This window comes from Dama dama, chromosome 19, assembly GCF_033118175.1.
Source record: "Dama dama isolate Ldn47 chromosome 19, ASM3311817v1, whole genome shotgun sequence".
Taxonomy (NCBI): domain Eukaryota; kingdom Metazoa; phylum Chordata; class Mammalia; order Artiodactyla; family Cervidae; genus Dama; species Dama dama.
The window spans coordinates 44373300-44391961 of record NC_083699.1 but is presented as its reverse complement, the minus strand read 5'-3'; the positions used below and the strand labels follow the sequence as shown (position 1 = coordinate 44391961).

At 43.9% G+C, this 18662-nt stretch overlaps 1 protein-coding gene across 3 annotated transcripts in view; it reads left to right on the top strand.

The window, feature by feature from the left end:
- MB21D2 (Mab-21 domain containing 2) overlaps window positions 1–18662 on the top strand; it is a 120550-nt gene that overhangs the window by 87067 nt on the left and 14821 nt on the right. Inside the window, exon 2 of one of the 3 annotated variants that reach the window (XM_061166836.1) lies at window positions 10425–10557. The exons of the other annotated variants lie outside the window; for them this stretch is intronic. Within the exon in view, the coding sequence (XP_061022819.1) occupies window positions 10425–10557 (133 nt within the window). The remainder of the gene's footprint in view (window positions 1–10424; window positions 10558–18662) is intronic. 3 annotated transcript variants of the gene reach the window in all.

Genomic DNA, 18662 nt, shown 5'->3' with positions numbered 1-18662 from the left:
GAACTTCTATGTACATATTCCATTGACTGTTGGGAAGAAAAGCCTCAGTGTAGGACCATTAATTTATTTGGAAGAGGGCCTTGCAGGACTTTGTCATCCAGTCTAGAAAGAACAAATTATCCCAGAGATTCACACCAACATCCTGTTGTAGAAACCTGGTGAGATTTGGAGTGAGCCAGATCTGGTTTGAGTTCCTAAATCTCTTCCTAACTTCATGCCCTTGAGTTACTGCTTCTCCGTCTGAAAAATAGTGATCCTAGTACCTACCTCTCATGGTTTCTGCAAAGTATAGATAGGAGTTGGGAAATAAAGTACCTAGCCCAGCTGTGATAGACTTCAGTGTGGCAGCCATGGGTTTGTGTGTGACGCATATTAACAATCATGACACCCATTGTGGAAATGATCAAACCTGGGGTAATGATGTGTCAGCCATTATACCACCTGGTCAGAACCATTGGGCTACGTATAGACTTTAGTAAACCACTGTGGATATGAATCCAGTCCTATTTATAAAATAATTGATTACAGCATTTGGAAGGGAGTGGAATTTTGCTTCTTAATTTGAGAAAAAGCCACCTTACTTGAGCTTTTTTGCTTTTTAAGAAGGAACGGGAAGCAACTGGAAACAATGGGCCCTGAGTGAGCACCAAACTCCCAGTTGGAAGGAAGATATTTTTTCCCAGTCTTATCATCACTTATCATCACTATTATCCAGGAAAAAAAAAATATGCCAACGACCGAAAAGACCCTGAGCTATTTAGGGCCCAGTGAGACTCTCCTTCCTGGGATTCCCAGGTGGCACAGTGGTAAAGAATCTGCCTGTCAATGCAGGAAATGCAAGAGACTCGGGTTCAACCCCTGAGTCAGAAAGATCCCCTGGAGTAGGAAATGGCATCCCACTCCAGTATTCTTGCCCGGGAAATCCGACGGACACAGGGACCTGGTGGTCTACAGTCCATGGGGTCACAAAGAGTTGGACATGGCCGCGTGAGCAGACTCTTCCTTCCATCCCTCAGCAGGGCGGCTCTTTGGGGATGTTCCCAAATCCTTTTGCCTTCTGAGATTTGAGAGTCTGGTTTAACACTAATGGAAATAAGGTCAACGAGGCTCAGGGTTGACTTTTATTAAACTTACTTGTTTTTCCTCTTTTACAGTTGTGATAATATACCAAGTGTTTCTCATCTTCACTTAAAAATCTCATTCTGTCACACAGCTGGATTTACAAAATACCGACTGGTTTTAATAGCCCAAGACAGCTAGCCAAACGCCAACTGGCAAGCTTACCAAAGACACTAGTGTTGGTTTCTACACTAGGTATGTTTAAATCCCTTCCATTATATATTTCATGTGTGTGGACTGAATTTTCCTTCCATAACCATTGTCTACCAGTATGAAGTGGTCAGTTACAGATTCTAGTGTATTCTATCAAGCACCATAAGACAGTGGTTTAGGTGCCAGAGATTTCTCTGCTGCTTAGGGCAGAATTATCCTCTTAGGTAGTTAGGAGCCTGAGGCCTAGAAAAACTGACTGTCAAGGCTAGTGGTCAAAGTGGAACAGTCTCCTACCACCAGCTCAGAGCTGTTTGCACTAGCCCATACCATGTTCCCTTTGTGTCGATTATTTAATAAATTCATTTCACAACCCGTAAAGCACAGTAGGAAACAATGCAATTACTGAACCATAGGAACACAGCTGCCAACATCTTGTTGATTCAGAATTGTCCAAACACTTCCATGTGGGGGCGGGAACCAGCAATTTGCTGGTTCAACAGTTGACATTGATAAATTGGAGTTTCATTTCCTCAGCCTTCTGTTGGAGGTGCTAATGAGCATTGAAAAGCTGGAGAAACACAGGCCAGAGAGGAAGGGAGAATCTTGCCTGATCTACATACTAAGTAATTGAGCCTGAATGATGGAGACTTGACACTGCTGGGTAATAAGTGGACAGTTTTGAAGGCACTGATGAAAAGCCAAATAAAATTAGTGCTGTGAACATTTTGCTTGTTTAAATTCTGCTTGCAGATTGTGTAGGCTGGTATCTAGGTTTACTAGATTGTTTGCTTCTCCTAATATTCTTTCACATGTTTTCTGAAATACTCACTTGTGTTTCATGCAGTATTATGCCAAGATTACTTGGCATCTGGAAAATGAGGGGGTTGGGCCAGATGATCTCTGAGGTCTCTTCTATGCTCTGTGTTTTACTTGCGTGGCAAGAGAATTTGTCTAAAGTGAATTGCATTCCCCCTCCCACCCCACACACATTCTTCCAAGTCTCTATTCCCCCCATTCATTTTTCCACTCACTCAATAGGCAGTTGGATGTTCACTCTGGCCAGTTACTGTGCTGGACACTAGAAATAAAGAAGGGAATAGGCCAGAACTCCACCAGCCCCCTACCCTCAGGAGCTGCCATTCTAACTGGGAGCTGGATAAGTAAGCAGAGTGTATTCAGGGATAAGCTTGGGGCAGCACGTGGTAGTAACTAGAGGGAATCAAGGAAGGCTGCTCAGAGGATGTACTATTTTAAGTTGTTCCTTGAAACAAGGTGAAGATTGGGAGGAAGAAGAATGTTTGGATGGACTTTCCTCTGTGTACCTCCCAGGGCTTTCTGCCCTAAAGGTCATTAGGCTATCTGTGAGATGTCCTTCTAGTAGAAATATTTTTGTTATGCTTTAACATAGGAGTCAGTGATTACTTCCGTGACTGTTATACTTTCTTAACCTTTTAAATTCTGGTTTCCCAGGTGGCTCAGTGATAAAGAATCCACCTACCAATGCATGAGACACAGGTTTGATCCCTGGGTCGGGAAGATCCCCTGGAGGAGGGCATGGCCACCCACTCCAGTATTCTTACTGGCATAATCCTATGGACAGAGGAGCCTGGCAGGCTATAGTCCATGAGGTTGCAGAAAGTCAGATGCAACTGAGCATCTTTTAATGTTACTTTTATTTAAAAGCAGAAATGGATTTGAATAAAATGGGTCGGCAAAAGTGTTGAACTTTTGAAATTAACCTTTTATGTACAGATATGTGAATCTTGAAGTCCAAACCAGCCATGGGTAATCTTTTTCTGTCCCTTCAGCTCTCAGTCAGAAGAGTACTCTTTATCTTGGAGAGATGCATTTTGTTAAGCTGTGATTATACCCACTTAGGAATCCTCCAGCTACAAGTTGTTTTAGAGATTATCAGACATTTATTATCAGACTCAATGTTTTTAAAGCAGATTGGATTCATTTTTGTATGGCATTAATTAAAATTAAATCTTTTCTAAACAATTTCTTTGCAGGTATTCTTGATTTTTTAAAAAAATTTGAATGTGTCTGGTTACATCTGCCTATAAATAGAGAACTCAGGATATTCAGTGTGAAATAATGTTTTAAAAATGGCAGTTTAATTTTTGAATACTAGAGTGGCTTCCAAGTGTGTCAAAAATGACTTTTATCATATTGTAACCTTCTGTCATATCTGTTTAGGAGAAACTAGAGAATCTGCATGCAGACTGATTATTGGTATTAGTGTGATGATCAGGCTGTCCTGTGAAGGATTTAGGCTTGTGCATTTATAGCCCTTCTCAGCACTTCTGTGTGGTTGAACTTGACTCTTGTACCAGCATGTCAGTGCTGGTCTGAGAAATAGGAGACCTTGATCTGGTCGAGGTGCTGACACTCACTAGCTTTGTGGATTTTAACCATAGGCAGCATAGCTTTGGCTTTCTCATCTCTAAGTGTTGTCATCTGGAAAATGAAGACTAGACGCTCTAAGGACCCTGGCACTTTTGTGATGGATGAGTGTGAGTGATGAATGCTTCCTTCTCGTTTGCACACAGAGAAGCAAAACCATGAAAGATAAAATGGTCTACCAGTGGCTGCAGGTAGCATCACCAGCTCAATAAGAATAGGTCAGGCTCTTACCTTTTCTGGTCCTCTTCATCCTTTTGGATCTCATGCTCCCTCCTGGTTACTTGATATTGGACTTTACACTTCACAAAGCCAATGATTTACGTTTGCTCTTGGGTCTATTGAATAACTTCTAGGTAGATGTCTAAAAAGCACAAAAGTAATAAAGTTAGTTGGCAAGATCTAGTTTTAATAATAAATTGTATCTCACCATGCCTATAAAAATTGGGGTCTGAAATGAACTAATATTACTTTTTTATTGCATATTATTTTGAGGAGAAACAGATAATTAAAGTGAAACAGTAAGAGTCACTCTCCAGGGTTTCACAGGCTCTTCTCTTCAGCCACATTCAGAAACAACTCCTGTGGGAGTGAAGAATCGAAGCAGATTCCCTCCCTCCCCATTTTCCTTGGGGTTGATTCTATTAAGCTTGTTTGTGCTCATGTAATTAGCTTCTATATAACTTGCCGGGAATAATGTCTCTTGGTAGCCTCACATTTAGAAATACGATGAATATATATTTGTTTGTTTGCAATCAGATCACATATTTCCTTGTTAAAAAAAAAAACAAAAACCCAAATAATGCTTTGGTTCACCGGTGCCGTTTTAACTCAGTCATCAGCTGAGCCCTAACACTTGTCTTCCTAGCCTGAGCTGTGGGTAGGAGTCCGTGTGGGAGGAAGGCAGAGGAGCAATTTTGAAACTGGTGTATCGTGTCCTCGACCTGGCCTTGGGAGGCCTCACTGTCTCTGATGTCTGTCCTTGGCCTTCCAGCACAAACCACAGTATATACTCTGATTCAGATCTCACATTCCGGCCAGGCAGGTGGTCTCCACTGCTGGGGGGGGCGGGGGGGAGGGATGTCGGATGTCTCACTTCTATTGAACACTTTTATACACCAAGGAGGAAATGGTCATTAGCACCTTAATGTCCAAGAAGCAATTTCCATGTTCTCTTTTTAGTTGTGAAAATGAACCTAATGGGTAGAATTTCAGGCAAGAGGAGAGGGAAAAGAGAAAATCCTGGCCTGAATATCTGTCTCTGGGTTCAGTTCTCCTGGGCTGCCCCTAGATTTCCCAGCTTCTTTCGTTTCTGCACCCCCTCATGTTTGAAAGCCTTAGTTCCCTTGTCATGTCCCTGGAGTTGTGAGAAGGAGCTTAAGAAAAGGGGGAAATGGGATGTGGTTAGTTGTTCCCACTGACCAGTGTGAGATGTTTGTAAGTCAGCTGTCTTCCTCTTTTTACAAAATATATATTATATATATATGAATTTGGTGGCACCACTCACCATCCCATGCCCCCTGACAAGGAATGAACCTATGCCCCTTGCCTCAGTGGAAACATAAGAGTTCTAACCAGTGGACTGCCAGAGAATTCCCAAGTCAACTGTCTTCTGAATCAGACACCTGGGTTCAAAGATCAGACCCACAGACCATGTGACCTTGGGCAATTATTTAACCTCACAAGCCTCCATTTCTTCATAACCACTCAGTGGCAGTATAAAGGTGAATGGTAATACATTAAAAATCCTTGGCTCAAAGTAGATGCTCACTAAATGAGCTCTGTTATTAAAAGGCCAGGAGTGGTTGGATGCAGGCATTAGCAATATCTGGAGGACAGCAGCATCAAGGAGAGTTTTCACATCAGTGACAGGGACATTGTTATTTGAAGGGTGCATCATGGCACACTCCTCAGTGTGTGTGTGTCTTAAATAGATTTCTGGGAATGGAAAACAACTGGCAAGGCTGCAGCATAGGTGCCCCGGGGTGGTACCTGAAGGTGTGTGCAGTTGAGGCCAGCTGAGCTGCCCCACGGGGGAAGAGGACGGGCCATTGCAGCCAGGGGGACAGGAGTCTGGGGAAGCTTTCAGACCCCGGTTGAGCAGTCACCCAGGCCTGCGTGCTTTCATCTGCAGTCACTTGTCATCTGTATGAGGCAAGAATCAATATCAGGAGAAGGTGACAAATCAGTCATTGCCCAGAGACTGGCTGTAAATCCGGCACCCGTTCTTTTCTTTCTAACCACTTGAAAGAAACTTCCCTGCACATCCTTTCCCTGAAACTCGGAGCTTCACCACTGGACTTGGAGTTGTGTTGCTGCTTAGCCGCTAAGTCTCTCTGCAACCCCATGGACTGTAGCCCACCAGGCCCCTCTGTCCATGGGATTCTCCAGGCAAGAATCCTGGAGGGGGGTCTTCTCGACCTAGGGGTGAAACCTGGGTCTTCTGCACTGGCAGGTGGAGTCTTCACCACTGAGCCACCATAAATGCCCACTGGACTTGGAGAGGTCCTTGAAAAGATCTGAAACAAACTTCTATGTTTTAGGCATTGTTGTCTTGGGGGGAATTAAAGATAGATGTGTTCTGTTCCATTCTGCTTCAGTAACAGCAGTACTCATCACGTCTTCGCTTTCTTTTCTCCCATCTGTTCCTTAGTATTCATGAGCTTTAGAGAAACAGCCCCTCCCAAAGGTCTGTGTTTGCCTCTGCGTGTGTCAGTGGGGCCTGCGCTGTACACTCAGCAGCACCCACTAGCCTTCCATCATTATGTCCATTTGCTTGCTACAAACTTACTCTTAAAACCTCTCCTCCTCCTTTCCCTCAGCTCTGACACAGTCACTCCTTTTAGTCAGAAAGAACCTTAAAGAACAGCCTGTCTGACCAGCTCATTTGGGGGCTATGAACCGGCCTCTCTTAGGGAGCACCAGGATTGGGCCCGGGTGTCCTGCTCGGACTCCCTCAGACTGGGCCCCAGGCGCTCAGATCCCGGCTTCTCCCCAGGATGCTTCTCCCCAGTGAGCATCAGTGTTCCAGGCTCCCGCCATACTGCCAGCCCCCAGCCTGCCTGGAACACCTGGAAATGGGGAGCGAGAGTCAAATGAGCGAGTAAAGTTGGCATAAAGTGAAGTCTTTCTGGAGCTTTGGATTGATTAGAGCAGGGAATTTGAGGGACCCCCCCCCCCCCCCTACCCTCACCCCGCAACAGCGCTCTGTATAGACTAGATCTTTTGTAAGCAACTGATTTACTTTCCTGCTGAAGGCCAGCCTCAGGCAGAATTGGGAAAGAGCCAGCTTGATAGGATGCAATGATTTTCAATGCTTTTTGTTTCTCCCTTTTAAAACTGTAGGACTCTTACTTCACATAGAAGCATCAGAGGAAGCCCAATGTGTAAAACACATAAAAATGGTTCAAGTGGGGATGCGAAGCCCAGGGACTGCCCATCCCTTGCCCATGCAGTGTCTCCTTACGCGTCACCCTCTCCCACCCTCCACTCACTATGGAACCTAAGAGGAGCTGGAGGCGCTCCGTTTGGAAGCCAGCACTGCCGTGAAAAGCCCATATGTGGGGCTCAGGCAACTTTGTGTTAGTCACTACAGCACACCGTTAAGCCCTGAACCTGACTTTCTTTCTGCGATTTGAGGACAGAATGTCAGCCTGAGAGATTTTGTGTATAAGTACATATGTTGGTTTACAGCGGACCCTCCTGAACACTGATTCCCGCCTCTCTTTCTATCTCCTTTTCTCTTCCCACTTTCTATGCCTTTGCCCCGAGGGGTCCTCTCCCTATTCAGAAACCTGGGGGTCTCTGGCACCAGCTGTCTTCAGACATGCTCAGCTCCCCAGGAAAAGCAAGAGTCACTTGTGTTCCGATGTCACTGCAGGTCAGCTCTGTTGTCCCCAAGGGTATCTCCACGCCCAGGTCCAGCAGAAGAGTGCCACCCGCCCCTGTCTGAGTAGCAGGTTGTCCGCAGCTGGCCTGAACCATTGACACCCGAGGGACTTGTATGGAGGGACTTGGTAAAACATTCCTATCCTCTGACCAGCCGACTGAACTTCTATCCCTGGTTGAGTAATACTCTAGGCATTTATGTAACCATACAGTGTACACAGTCCATGAAAGCCTCATGTTTTCTGAAGTTGCATTCTGAAAACAGCAGGGCTTGTAGGGAAAATAAAGTTAGGAGCAGATCACCCCAAACCTATTTGATCTTGTAACCAAGAAGTCAATGGAAGCTATAGCAATACTGAAAAAAGAAAAAAAGATCACTCTATTATAGGAGTTTAACCTTTGAAAAAAAGTTAAAGGTGGCTTTATGAAAAGGGTTTTAGAAAAAAAAGGATAAACATTGAATTTTGGAGACAAAGATAAAATGCACTAACATCATAGAAAACAATAAAAAAAAAAAAAAGTATTTCCATGACAGATGACATGTCAGTTTGAGTCCAGAAGAATTTGAGCGCCATTAGCTCTGTGGATTGATGCAGTCTGCTGTATTTGAGCATGTTTTGTTTGGCTGTTTCTTGGTTCTGCAAAATATTAATGTTCTTGGAAAACTGCATATGAACTAACACTAACTTTATTGTGCTAACATAATTTCACTATTTGCCAGTTGTGTATGAGGTGGTTTATATCACAGTGACACATTCTATATCAGGCTGAACTATTTCTAGATGTCAGAGCCTAAACACAGGACTCTGGTGGACATGAGTGAGTCCTCAAAAAACTTACGGTCTTGTGTGAAATTTGGGAATGATGGCTGTGGTATGAGGCACCACATAAATCTCATAAAACAGATTCATCAAAAGATTGTACAAAGAAAGAAAGGAAATCATACGTGTGACTGTGAAGGTTAGGAGGCAAAAGCTTTTAGATGGAGTTGGTGAAATTTCTGTGGGCAAGGATGATGTTGTTGTTTAGTTGCTAAGTCGTGTCCAGCTCTTTGCAACCCCATGGGCTGCAGCACGCCAGGTTTCCCTGTCCTTCACTGTCTCTTGGAGTTTGCTCAAACTCATGTCCATTGAGTTGGTGATGCTATCCACCTGTCTCATCCTCTGTTGCTCCTTTCTCCTTCTGCTCAGCATTAGGGTCTTTTCCAGTGAGTCAGCTCTTTGCATCAGGTGGCCAAAGTATTGGAGCTTCAGCTTCAGTCCTTCCAATGAATATTCAGGGTTGATTTCCATTAAGATTGACTGGTTTGATCTCCTTGCTGTCCAAGGGACTCTCAAGAGTCTTTTCCAGCATACAGTTTGAAAGCATCAACTCTTCAGTGCTCAGCCTTCTTTATGGTCCAACTCTGACATGCCTACATGACTACTGGAAAAACCATAGCTTTGACTGTATGGACCCAAGGCAAGGATGTCAGGCCCTGAAGAGAGAATGAGTAAAGGTTTGGGAGCTGGAAAGCAAGGACAAGTTTAGGGGACCAGTAGAGTTTGAGGGATCCACTGTGGGGCTGGAACCACTGAGAAGCATAAGGGAGCAGCAGGATGCAGGCTGAAATGGAGGTTGGCCTCAGAATGTGGGGGGCCTTGGCTGCAGGGGTGGTGGTCACCCTCTAGAGTTTTGAGCATGTGAGTGGTCAGAGCTACGCTGGAAAGAGCTCCTTTTGGCTGCATATGCTGAGAGATGATGGAGGGAAGTGGAGTCCAATTAAGAGGTTACTGTTGTCCTTGTGAGAGACATGAGAGCCTAAGCTCATGGGATGTATGGGGAGAGCATGATCAGCAGACATTTTAGAGCCAGAATCTCAAGCATTTGTCAACCGAATGGATGGTATAGGGCTCTGGTGGTCTAATGATGACAAATGTACTGTTTACAGTAATGATATCCAATACAGAGCTTGGTTTTGGAATGTTTGTGAGCTCGTGCTGAGAGCTAGCAGGGCTGTGGCACCCTTAGGTTCTGAGACTGATCTATACTGACGTGTGGGCAATGCTTATGTGTGGCCCTCAGGTTACTGCTGGGTAGATCCATGCAGACGGAATAAAAGAGCTTGCCCTCAGCTCTGGGAGGGGAGATGCTGTTCCCTAGATTGAGACCTACCTACCTGCTCCCAGCCCCAGTCCCTGCTCAAGTTCTCATCTAGGACCACAGCATTTTTACATTCAAAAAGACCTTAGAAATCCTCTTATCTCTATACCTTTCGTTGGATGGTAAACTATGACCCAGAAAGGTCAAGTGTGTGTCCAGGGTAGGTCAGAGGCAGAACCCAGACCAAAACCTAGGACTCTCACTTTCCAATCTTTTAAAGAAATCTTTAAAGTAATGGTTGTATATTAGAGTTCTCCAAGAAACAGAACCAGCAGGATATAAAACCAGATTTATTATTAGGAATCGACTCCTGAAATTATGGAGGCTGAGAATTTTATCTGCTGATTGCAAGCTGGAGACCAGGAAAGCTGGAGCTGTAACTCAGTCTGAGTCTGAAGCCTGGGACTAGGGGTGAGACGATGGAGTAAATTTCAGCCTGAGGACGGGAGAAGGCAAGACAAGATATCCTGGCTAAGAAGTGAGGCAAGTAAAAGGGCTGACTTCTTCCTTCCTTCACCTTTTTGTTCTATTCAGGCCCTGAACAGATTGGATGCTGCCCACCCACATTAGGGAGGGCCATCTAGTTTACTGAGGCTACCAGTTCAAATGCTGATCTCTTCTGGAAACACCTTGCAGACCCCCTAATCTGGGCATTCCCTGATGCAATCAGGTTGGTGTGCCTGCGTGCTAAGTCACGTCCCACTCTTTTGTGTCCGCAGGGACTGGAGCCTGCCAGGTTCCTCTGTCCATGGGATTTTCCAGGCAAGAATACTCGAGTGAGTTGCCGTTTCCTCCTCCAGGGGATCTTCCCAGGGATTGAACCCATGCTTCTTATGTCTCCTGTGTTGACAGGTGGGTTCTTTACCACTAGGGCCACCTGGGAAGTCAGGTTGTCATCTCAGATGAACCCATAGGCTATTTGAATTGTTGATCCATGATGTTGTTCTTCCAGAGTGGTTTCCAATTTTTCAAAGTTTGAGTTTACTCATTTCTTCTTTTGATCTTCCTTTGATCTCATTGGTAGAGAGACATGGTTCCTCTTTCCAGGTAAGCAAATTGGACATGACAGGTACTGAACCTTCCTACCCACACAGTGAGTTAAGGGAAGATCAGGATTAGTGCCTAGGTTTCTTAAGCTGATTCCATGTTCTTTCTCGCAGTTGGATTATAAATTTTGTGGCTCTGTTAAACCAGGTCTGAAAGTGTGATCCGGGACCACCAGCATCAGCATCACCTGGGAATGGTTAGAAACGCACCTTCTGGGGTCCCCACCAGAACCACTGACTCAGAAACCATGGTGGCCAAGGCCCAACAGTCTGTTTTAGTAAATTTCTCCAGATGATTTTTCTGCGTGGTCATTAGAGGACCACCGTGGTTATAAGACAGAATCCGTTCAGGATCAAGGATTTCACTACATTTTGTTCATACACCAAATTCACAGAGAACAAAAAAGACAGTATCAAACGAAACGGACCATAAAAATCCGTGGCTGTGTGCTTCGTTGCTCAGTTGTGTCTGACTCTTTGCAACTCTTTGGACTGTAGCACACTGCTGCTGCTAAGTCGCTTCAGTCGTGTCCAACTCTGTGCCACCCCATAGACGTCAGCCCACCAGGCTCCCCCGTCCCTGGGATTCTCCAGGCAAGAATACTGGAGTGGGTTGCCATTTCCTTCTCCAATGCATGAAAGTGAAAAGTGAAAGTGAAGTCGCTCAATCGTGTCCGACTCTTAGCGACCCCGTGGACTGCAGCCCACCAGGCTCCTCCATCCATGGAATTTTCCAGGCAAGAGTACTGGAGTAGGGTGCCATTGCCTTCTCCGTGTAGCACACTAGGCTCCCTCTATCCATGGGATTTTTCAGCCAAGAATACTAGACTGGGTTGCCATTTTATCCTCCAGGGTATCTTCCAAACCCAGAGATCAAACCCACATTTCCTGTGCCTCCCGTGTTGCAGGCGGATTCTTTACCCACGGAGCCATGAGTACACCTGTGTTTCTCTGTTTCTCTCACTTCCCTCCATCAGTCACTCCTATCAACCAGGTACATTGCACTAACGTTTCATTAAAAATGCTTCTCTGTCCCTTAAAAGTTGGCAGAGTTGTTGGGAGCTTTGATTCATTCAGCCCACATTACATGACAAATATGGAGAAACAAAAATAAAAAATTTAAAAAAAGAGAAGAGAGGGAGACGGTTGAATAAATAGGCAAATACTGGAACATTTCCTAAAAAAAAAAATCACATGCCCAAATAGCAAGTTAAAAGTCAGTAAGGTTAAGTGACCCAGAGAAGTGTGAACAGAATGCTGTTTTAAAAAGAAAATTACAATTTCTCAGCATTTGCAAAGTTCCAGAAACTGTATTGGGAGCTTTATGCAGGCAAGTCTTATAATAACCTTGTGAAAGAGGCGATATTATCTTCATTTTTTTATTTTTAATGAGGAAACTAAAATCTCAAGAAGTTCCATACTTTTATCCAGACGTCACAAAGCTAGAGTTCACATTCGAGTTTCTCTATATCCTAAAGTCATCATCTCTCCATCACATCATCCACCCTATCTACTTTCTCTTCTGTATACCCTGTTGATCTTAAAGCTATGGAAATTTATCAGTGGTTGTATGACATTCCATCATTTCAAAAGAATTGCCATAAGCAGCACGTGGACACTGGGGAGTCATCAGTAAGGAACACTTTCTGAAACCCAGGTCCATCTCAGACTCACTCTGGAAGCATATTAGTACAATCAGGTATGAATTTGTAAAATGTATATCCACCCTTCAGGCCTTTCTCCTGTCTATCCTTCAGCTTGAAGCCTGGCCAACAACCTTAAAGAAAAATTAGGAAGATGTGCCCTCTAGTGGAAACATGGAGAATGTCTTCTGGTTTTGCTGGAGGGTTTCTCACCAAACCGCCTCTTCCCCCTTGTAAAATGAAATTATGGAGTTATTTATCTGAAAGGTGAACGTCTCGTGACAAGACTTGGATCACTGCACACATGTCCTTTTTATAACGACCTTAAAAAGATTTCTGCATCTCACAGTCACATCACACTTGGGTTCTAATGACCTCTCTAAGGACCTTTCTCAAGCTGGCATCATCTTTTAAAAGAATGCTTGTCATTTAGTCTTTTCCCCATTTCACTGAAACCTGATTTCATTGAATTTTTGGAAGGGACACAGTATGAATATGGGTGTCTGTATTAAATCTCATCACACCTGAATTCACCTCCTGGGCAGTAAGTTGATAGCTTTGGAAACTGTACACTTCTGTCTAAACGGCATGATCTTTGATTTCACGGACTGAGCTGTAATTGTGCCCATCGCCACAGGTGTATTGCTCGGCTGCCAGTCAGCCCCACAGTGGATGCTCAGGCCCACATTACGGGCTCCCGAGTGAGGGTGAGTGTGTACAAGGCACTTTAAAGATTTCCGTTGATTACACAATTGGGTTCCTCAAGTTTAAGATTAAATAGAAGACAGAAATCAACCACTGTCTGATGTGTAGAGAGAGATAGAGGGCATTAAAAATAATTGGCAGGAATCTAGCAAAAGTATCCTTTTCATTCGAAGCAAATTGAATAACTTGGAGGTTGGAGATGTAAATGAGTCCCCCAATTGTGAGGCATGAGAGAGATCCCCATCTCAATTACTGTCCTGTTTCTAAAAGTCCCACCAAAGTTGTATCTTTCCTGATTTGAAGGATGGCTCGTCTTAGCTCTTCAAGGTTTGAGAGAATCATGGATCCAGTGAATCCCTTCCTCTAACCTGACAGCTCTGCCTTTCTTGAGTCCATGTAATTAAACTTTCTGCTTTGAAATTGAGGGAGGGAACAGACACTCTCTATTTTTTAAAGCATTTTTTAAAAATTGCTGGTTTAAAACACACACATCTCCTTAGAGATTATGTTTCAGTCCTTGTGGGGTGGGGCATGGGGGCCGGGATTTTCCCGCTGTTGGGTCAGTGACCCGGCGTGAGTGGGGAGAGCCCGGGATGGAGGGTCAGGCCTGAGGGCTTGCTTCCAGCACCTGTTCGGGCGTTGCGCTGTGTCCCCCTTACCCGGCCTCAGCAACATGCGGGGTCCCATGACAGTTGCACTGCAGAACCTTAGATAAGTTCTGACCTCAATAACCTGTGATTCCTTCTCATTCTTTGTGCACGGCACACATACAGATTCAACTTCATCCCCTGGAGTCCACGAGTTACCAAGTTGGCAGCTGGTTCAAAGAACATCCTTCAACAGTGTAAAGTTTTTTGTTTTTTTTTTTTTAAAGCAAAAACCAAGCCCTTTTATATGTCTCTTAGCCACCATTTTAGTTTACAATTTCTGAGGCTAGAATATTGAATTTCCCTATTCGTCCTCAGACCATTAACTCTCGGTGTTTTTTAATGATGGGAGGAAAAGTAGGAGAAAGAAGTCATCTTTCAAAGTATCACTTTGACTTGTCAGCATGAAGAGACTCTCTTTTTGACTGTTTTTAACTCTTTTTTTTTTTTTTTCTTCATTGTGCCACCCTGGACTTTAAAACACCACAACAATTTGACCGTCTTTTAAATGAGCTACTTATGCTTTTAAACTGCAAATTTCCACCTCTGCACAGGGCTTTTTGGCTAGATGTTTTTCAAGTCTAGCTTCTCTTGATGTGAACATTTTCAAGCTCAAACAATAAAGTATGTTTTTATCTAGACACTGGAAGTAATTATCAGGGAGAAAATTGTTGCTCAGATTCTGCTGTTTATTAAGCTGTCAGGACTTTTTTCCACGTCTGTTTTCCTTGGAAACATTTATTTGATTCCCTGTGTGTGTGCACTACATCACTTCAGTTGTGTCCGACTCTTTGTAATCTTGTGGACTGTAGCCCATCAGGCTCCTCTGTCCATGGAATTCTCCAGGCAAGAATACCGAAGTGGGTTGCCATTTCCTACTCCATGGGATCTTCCTGACCCAGGGATTGAACCTGCGTCTCTTAAAAATCCTACATTCGCAGGAGGGTTCTCTACCAATTCCCTAGTCCTTCCTTAAATTGTAAGTATGGGTGTGAAAGTGTTAGTCACTCAGTCATGTCTTTGTGACTGCATGGACTGGAGACTGTAGCCTACCAGGCTCCTCTGTCCATGGAATTCTCCAGGCAAGAATACTAGAGTGTGTAGCCATGCCCTTCTCCAGGGGATCTTCCTAACACAGGGATCGAATGTGTGTCCTCGGCATTACAGGCAGATTCTTTAGGGTCTGAGCCACAGGGAAGCCCCAGGTATGGGTGTAGTTGTACTAATCTGAACTTTTGTATAGTGGAGAAAATTTTAAGACTTGTTAATTGAGATGTTATTTTTTGAAGTGGCAGATTTTTTAGAATGTTAAGTACTTTGTTGTTTGGAAGCTTTATGGAGGGTATTATTACAATGAAATAACTTTTTTTTTCCCCAAGTTAAATGAAGATGAAGACAATATAGACAAGGGATCATCACTAATAATAGGTGTTATAACAATATAGAAAAAAATTAAGTAGTAATTTTAGGTATGTCTTGAAACATAAAGACAAGTTATTTTCTATAATTGGTGTGTTTTTGTTTATACCTGGAAAGATGGACATTTTGTTGGTAACCCAGTCTAGGCGTAACTTGGACCTCTAGATTTACCATCCGTAGATTGCCTCCGGCAAAGCAAGCATTACATTTTCAGCGCTTTCTTCCCCTTTCTGCTCACTCTGCAACAAGCAAATTGATAACTTGTAAAGAACCCAAATAACATACCCTTCTATCTTTCAAATAATTATATGTGGTCAGACTAATTTTTAATCTTGTTTTGGCCAAAGAACTCTGTGGATATTTTGCATTCTTATTCTGACTGGGCATTTAGCCACCATGCACCTGCTTCCATACCTGTACAATGAGAACTTAAGTGTTCTTCACAGAATTACTGCTGAGAACAAATGAGAAAAGGATTGTGACCATTCTCTAGGAACTGCAAAGCACTGTAAATGTAAGACAGTGTTTATTTGGATTAGGTGGCTCAGTGGTAAAGAATCGTTGCCTGCCAGTGCAGGAGACACAGGTTTGATCCCTGGGTCTTGAAGATTTCTTGGAGAAGGCAATGGCAGTCACTCTGGTATTCTTGCCTGGAAAATCCCATGAACAGAGGAGCCTGGCGGGCTATAGTCCATGGAGTCATAAAGAGGCAGACACGACTCTACGTGTCTGTGAGCAATCGAGCACGGGAATGGATTGAAGCCAGGTTTAGAAAAATCAGTTCCATATTGGGCTCCTGAAATTTTTGAGTGTGTGTGTGTGTTTGTAGTCAGAGTGAAACAGTTTTACCTGAAGAGCAGTGCCTTAAACTTCATAATGTCAAACACTTCCCTCTGCCTTCTGTCTCCCTTATTCCTAGCCCCTGAAGCCTTATACATGTTTCTTTCTTTCTTTATTTCATCTCAGCTGCAACCAGTGAGAGCTGAAACTGTACTTTGCAACAAGATCTTCAGTGTACTCTTAAGAATCAGTTGACAGCCATATTGCCTGCCCAGACAAAGCATCTTTCAGTCTGGGCTCCTCCTAGGTGGAGCCTGTCAGCTCTTGAATAACCAGGTTTCCTTTGGGAGGCCAAAAGACAGAAGTTTTGAGTGGCTGAGGGCAAATAGGTCTCAGGGTGGTGTGCTATTATAGTCTTATAAGGCTTGTTGTTGTTTAGTCACTAAGTCGTGTCCAACTCTGTGACCCCATGGAGTGTGGCCTGCCAAACTCCTTCTCTGTCTGTGGGATTTCCCAGGCCAGAATACTGGAGTGGGTTGCTGTTTCCTTCTTCAGGGGATCTTCCTGACTCAGGGATCGAATCTGAGTCTCCTGCAGTGACAGGCAGATTCTTTATCACTGAGCCACCAGGGGAACTCAGGGAAACTCAAGTCTTGGTCCCTTGCTTAAGCCTCTGTCTCCCCAGAGCTTTCATTGAGGAGTTTATGACTGTGTGTGTGTGTGTGTGTGTGTGTGTGTGTGTGTGTGTGTGTGTGTGTGTGTGTGTGTGTGTGGAGCTCAGAGGTGTCTGGCTCTTTGCAACCCCATGGACTCTGAGCTTTCATTGAGGAGTTTATGACTGTGTGTGTGTGTGTGTGTGTGTGTGTGTGTGTGTGTGTGTGTGTGTGTGTGTGTGTGTGTGTGTGTGTGTGTGTGTAGCTCAGAGGTGTCTGGCTCTTTGCAACCCCATGGACTCTAGCCCGCCAGGCTCCTCTGTCCATGGGATTCTCCAGGCAAGAATTCTGGCGTAGATTGCCATTCCCTTCTCCAGGGGATCTTCCTGACTCAGGGACTGATCCAGGATCTCCCAATTTGGAGGCAAATTCTTTACTATCTGGGCCACCAGGGACTTTGGTTCCAGAAACTCTTAGCAAATGAACAGAGCATTGGTGCCATCTCCTGGCAGTTGTTGGAAATTGCTTTGTAAGAGACTCCATTTATTTACCTGATCTGTTCTTGGGCATCAAAGGAAAGAGGCACTGTTATAATTTTTTTTTAATCAGGTATTAAATTATGATCTTAGTTCACACTGTAATTGTATAGTAGCTTTTCTTTTAGTCTTCGACTAAGATCACTGGCTGAAAATTGGTGCTTTGGAGAGTGTCCTAGAGTTAAATTATTCTCAGAGAACAAGAGGAGATGCCTTTAGATTGCCATATAGTTTATGGTCAGCTTATTCACAGACTCCTAGTTTCTCACTTTCTTCTCTTTAGAGTATGTAATAGGAGTCCCTTGGTTGCAGATATAGTAGCTCTGGAGTCTCTCTTCATGTCAGGAAAAGTGTCAGATTGACATTTCTATCCAAGTATATATGCTACATTGCTTCAGTCATGTCCGACTCTTTGCAACTCTGTGTGCTGTAGCCCACCAGGCTTCTCTGTCATGGAACTTCCCAGGTAAGAATACTGGAGTAGGTTGCCATCCCCTTCTCTAGGGGAACTTCCCAACCCAGGGATCACACCCACGTCTCTTATGTCTCCTGCATTGTCAGGCGTGTTCTCCTTCACAGCTGTCGCCACCTGGGAAGCCCCTCCAAGGATATCATTGAAAATTTTCACCCTGAAGGGTTTTGGTAAACTCTCGACATAGTGGCTTACTTGCGAGATGATGGTAAGAAGCCTGAGGGAACAAGGGGAGCAGTTGAGACGAAGGGAGAGAAGCCAGTTAAGGGGCTGCTGGTGAGCAGACTCATCTCGTGGGGCCCTCTGGGAAGCTGGGTAGCACTCATCTTAGAATCGTCTCACCACAATCTGGGGAAGTTGGGACATTTGTCTGCTGATTCCTGCCCTCCACTGGTGTCCGTTCTGCGTGAACTCCCCTGTGCCTCCCAGTGGTGCAGAGCAGAGATGACTGTCTGGCCGAGGAGCAGAATCACTGACCTTGAGGAGGGCAGCTGACATCTTGTAGGAAATCACCTACCACGCTGCAGGGTAGGGATGGCATCAACAAGCTCTCCTATATGCGCACACGCACACACACACACGCTCACACTAGGATATTCATACATATTAGGAAAAAGGGTAAAATCTGTGAAGTCAATAATAGTAATAAAAATAATAATAAAAAATAATAATAATAAGTAGTTATTTTAAATCTTCTTTAGTTATGAAAATGGTTACAGTTCTAAGAAGATTTTGTCAGACAAATATCTTGAAGTGTTTATGAATGGAATGAGTATATCTTGGCTTTACTTTAAAGAATTACAGCCAAAAAATGTAGGGATAAATGAAACAAAAAATGGTAAAAGTAATTGTTGAAACTCAGTAGTGGGTCCATGGCAATTCATTATACTATTATCTCTACAGTTCGTATGTTTGAAAATTTCCAAAGTAAATAAAATTTAAGACAGGATTTATGCTAGCCAGTGACAGATTTTAAATCCCTTTGCTGGATCTTGTTTGTATAAATTGCAGTTGTTTTTGAGCTAATGTAGCAATTATAAGTGTGTAGTATAGAAT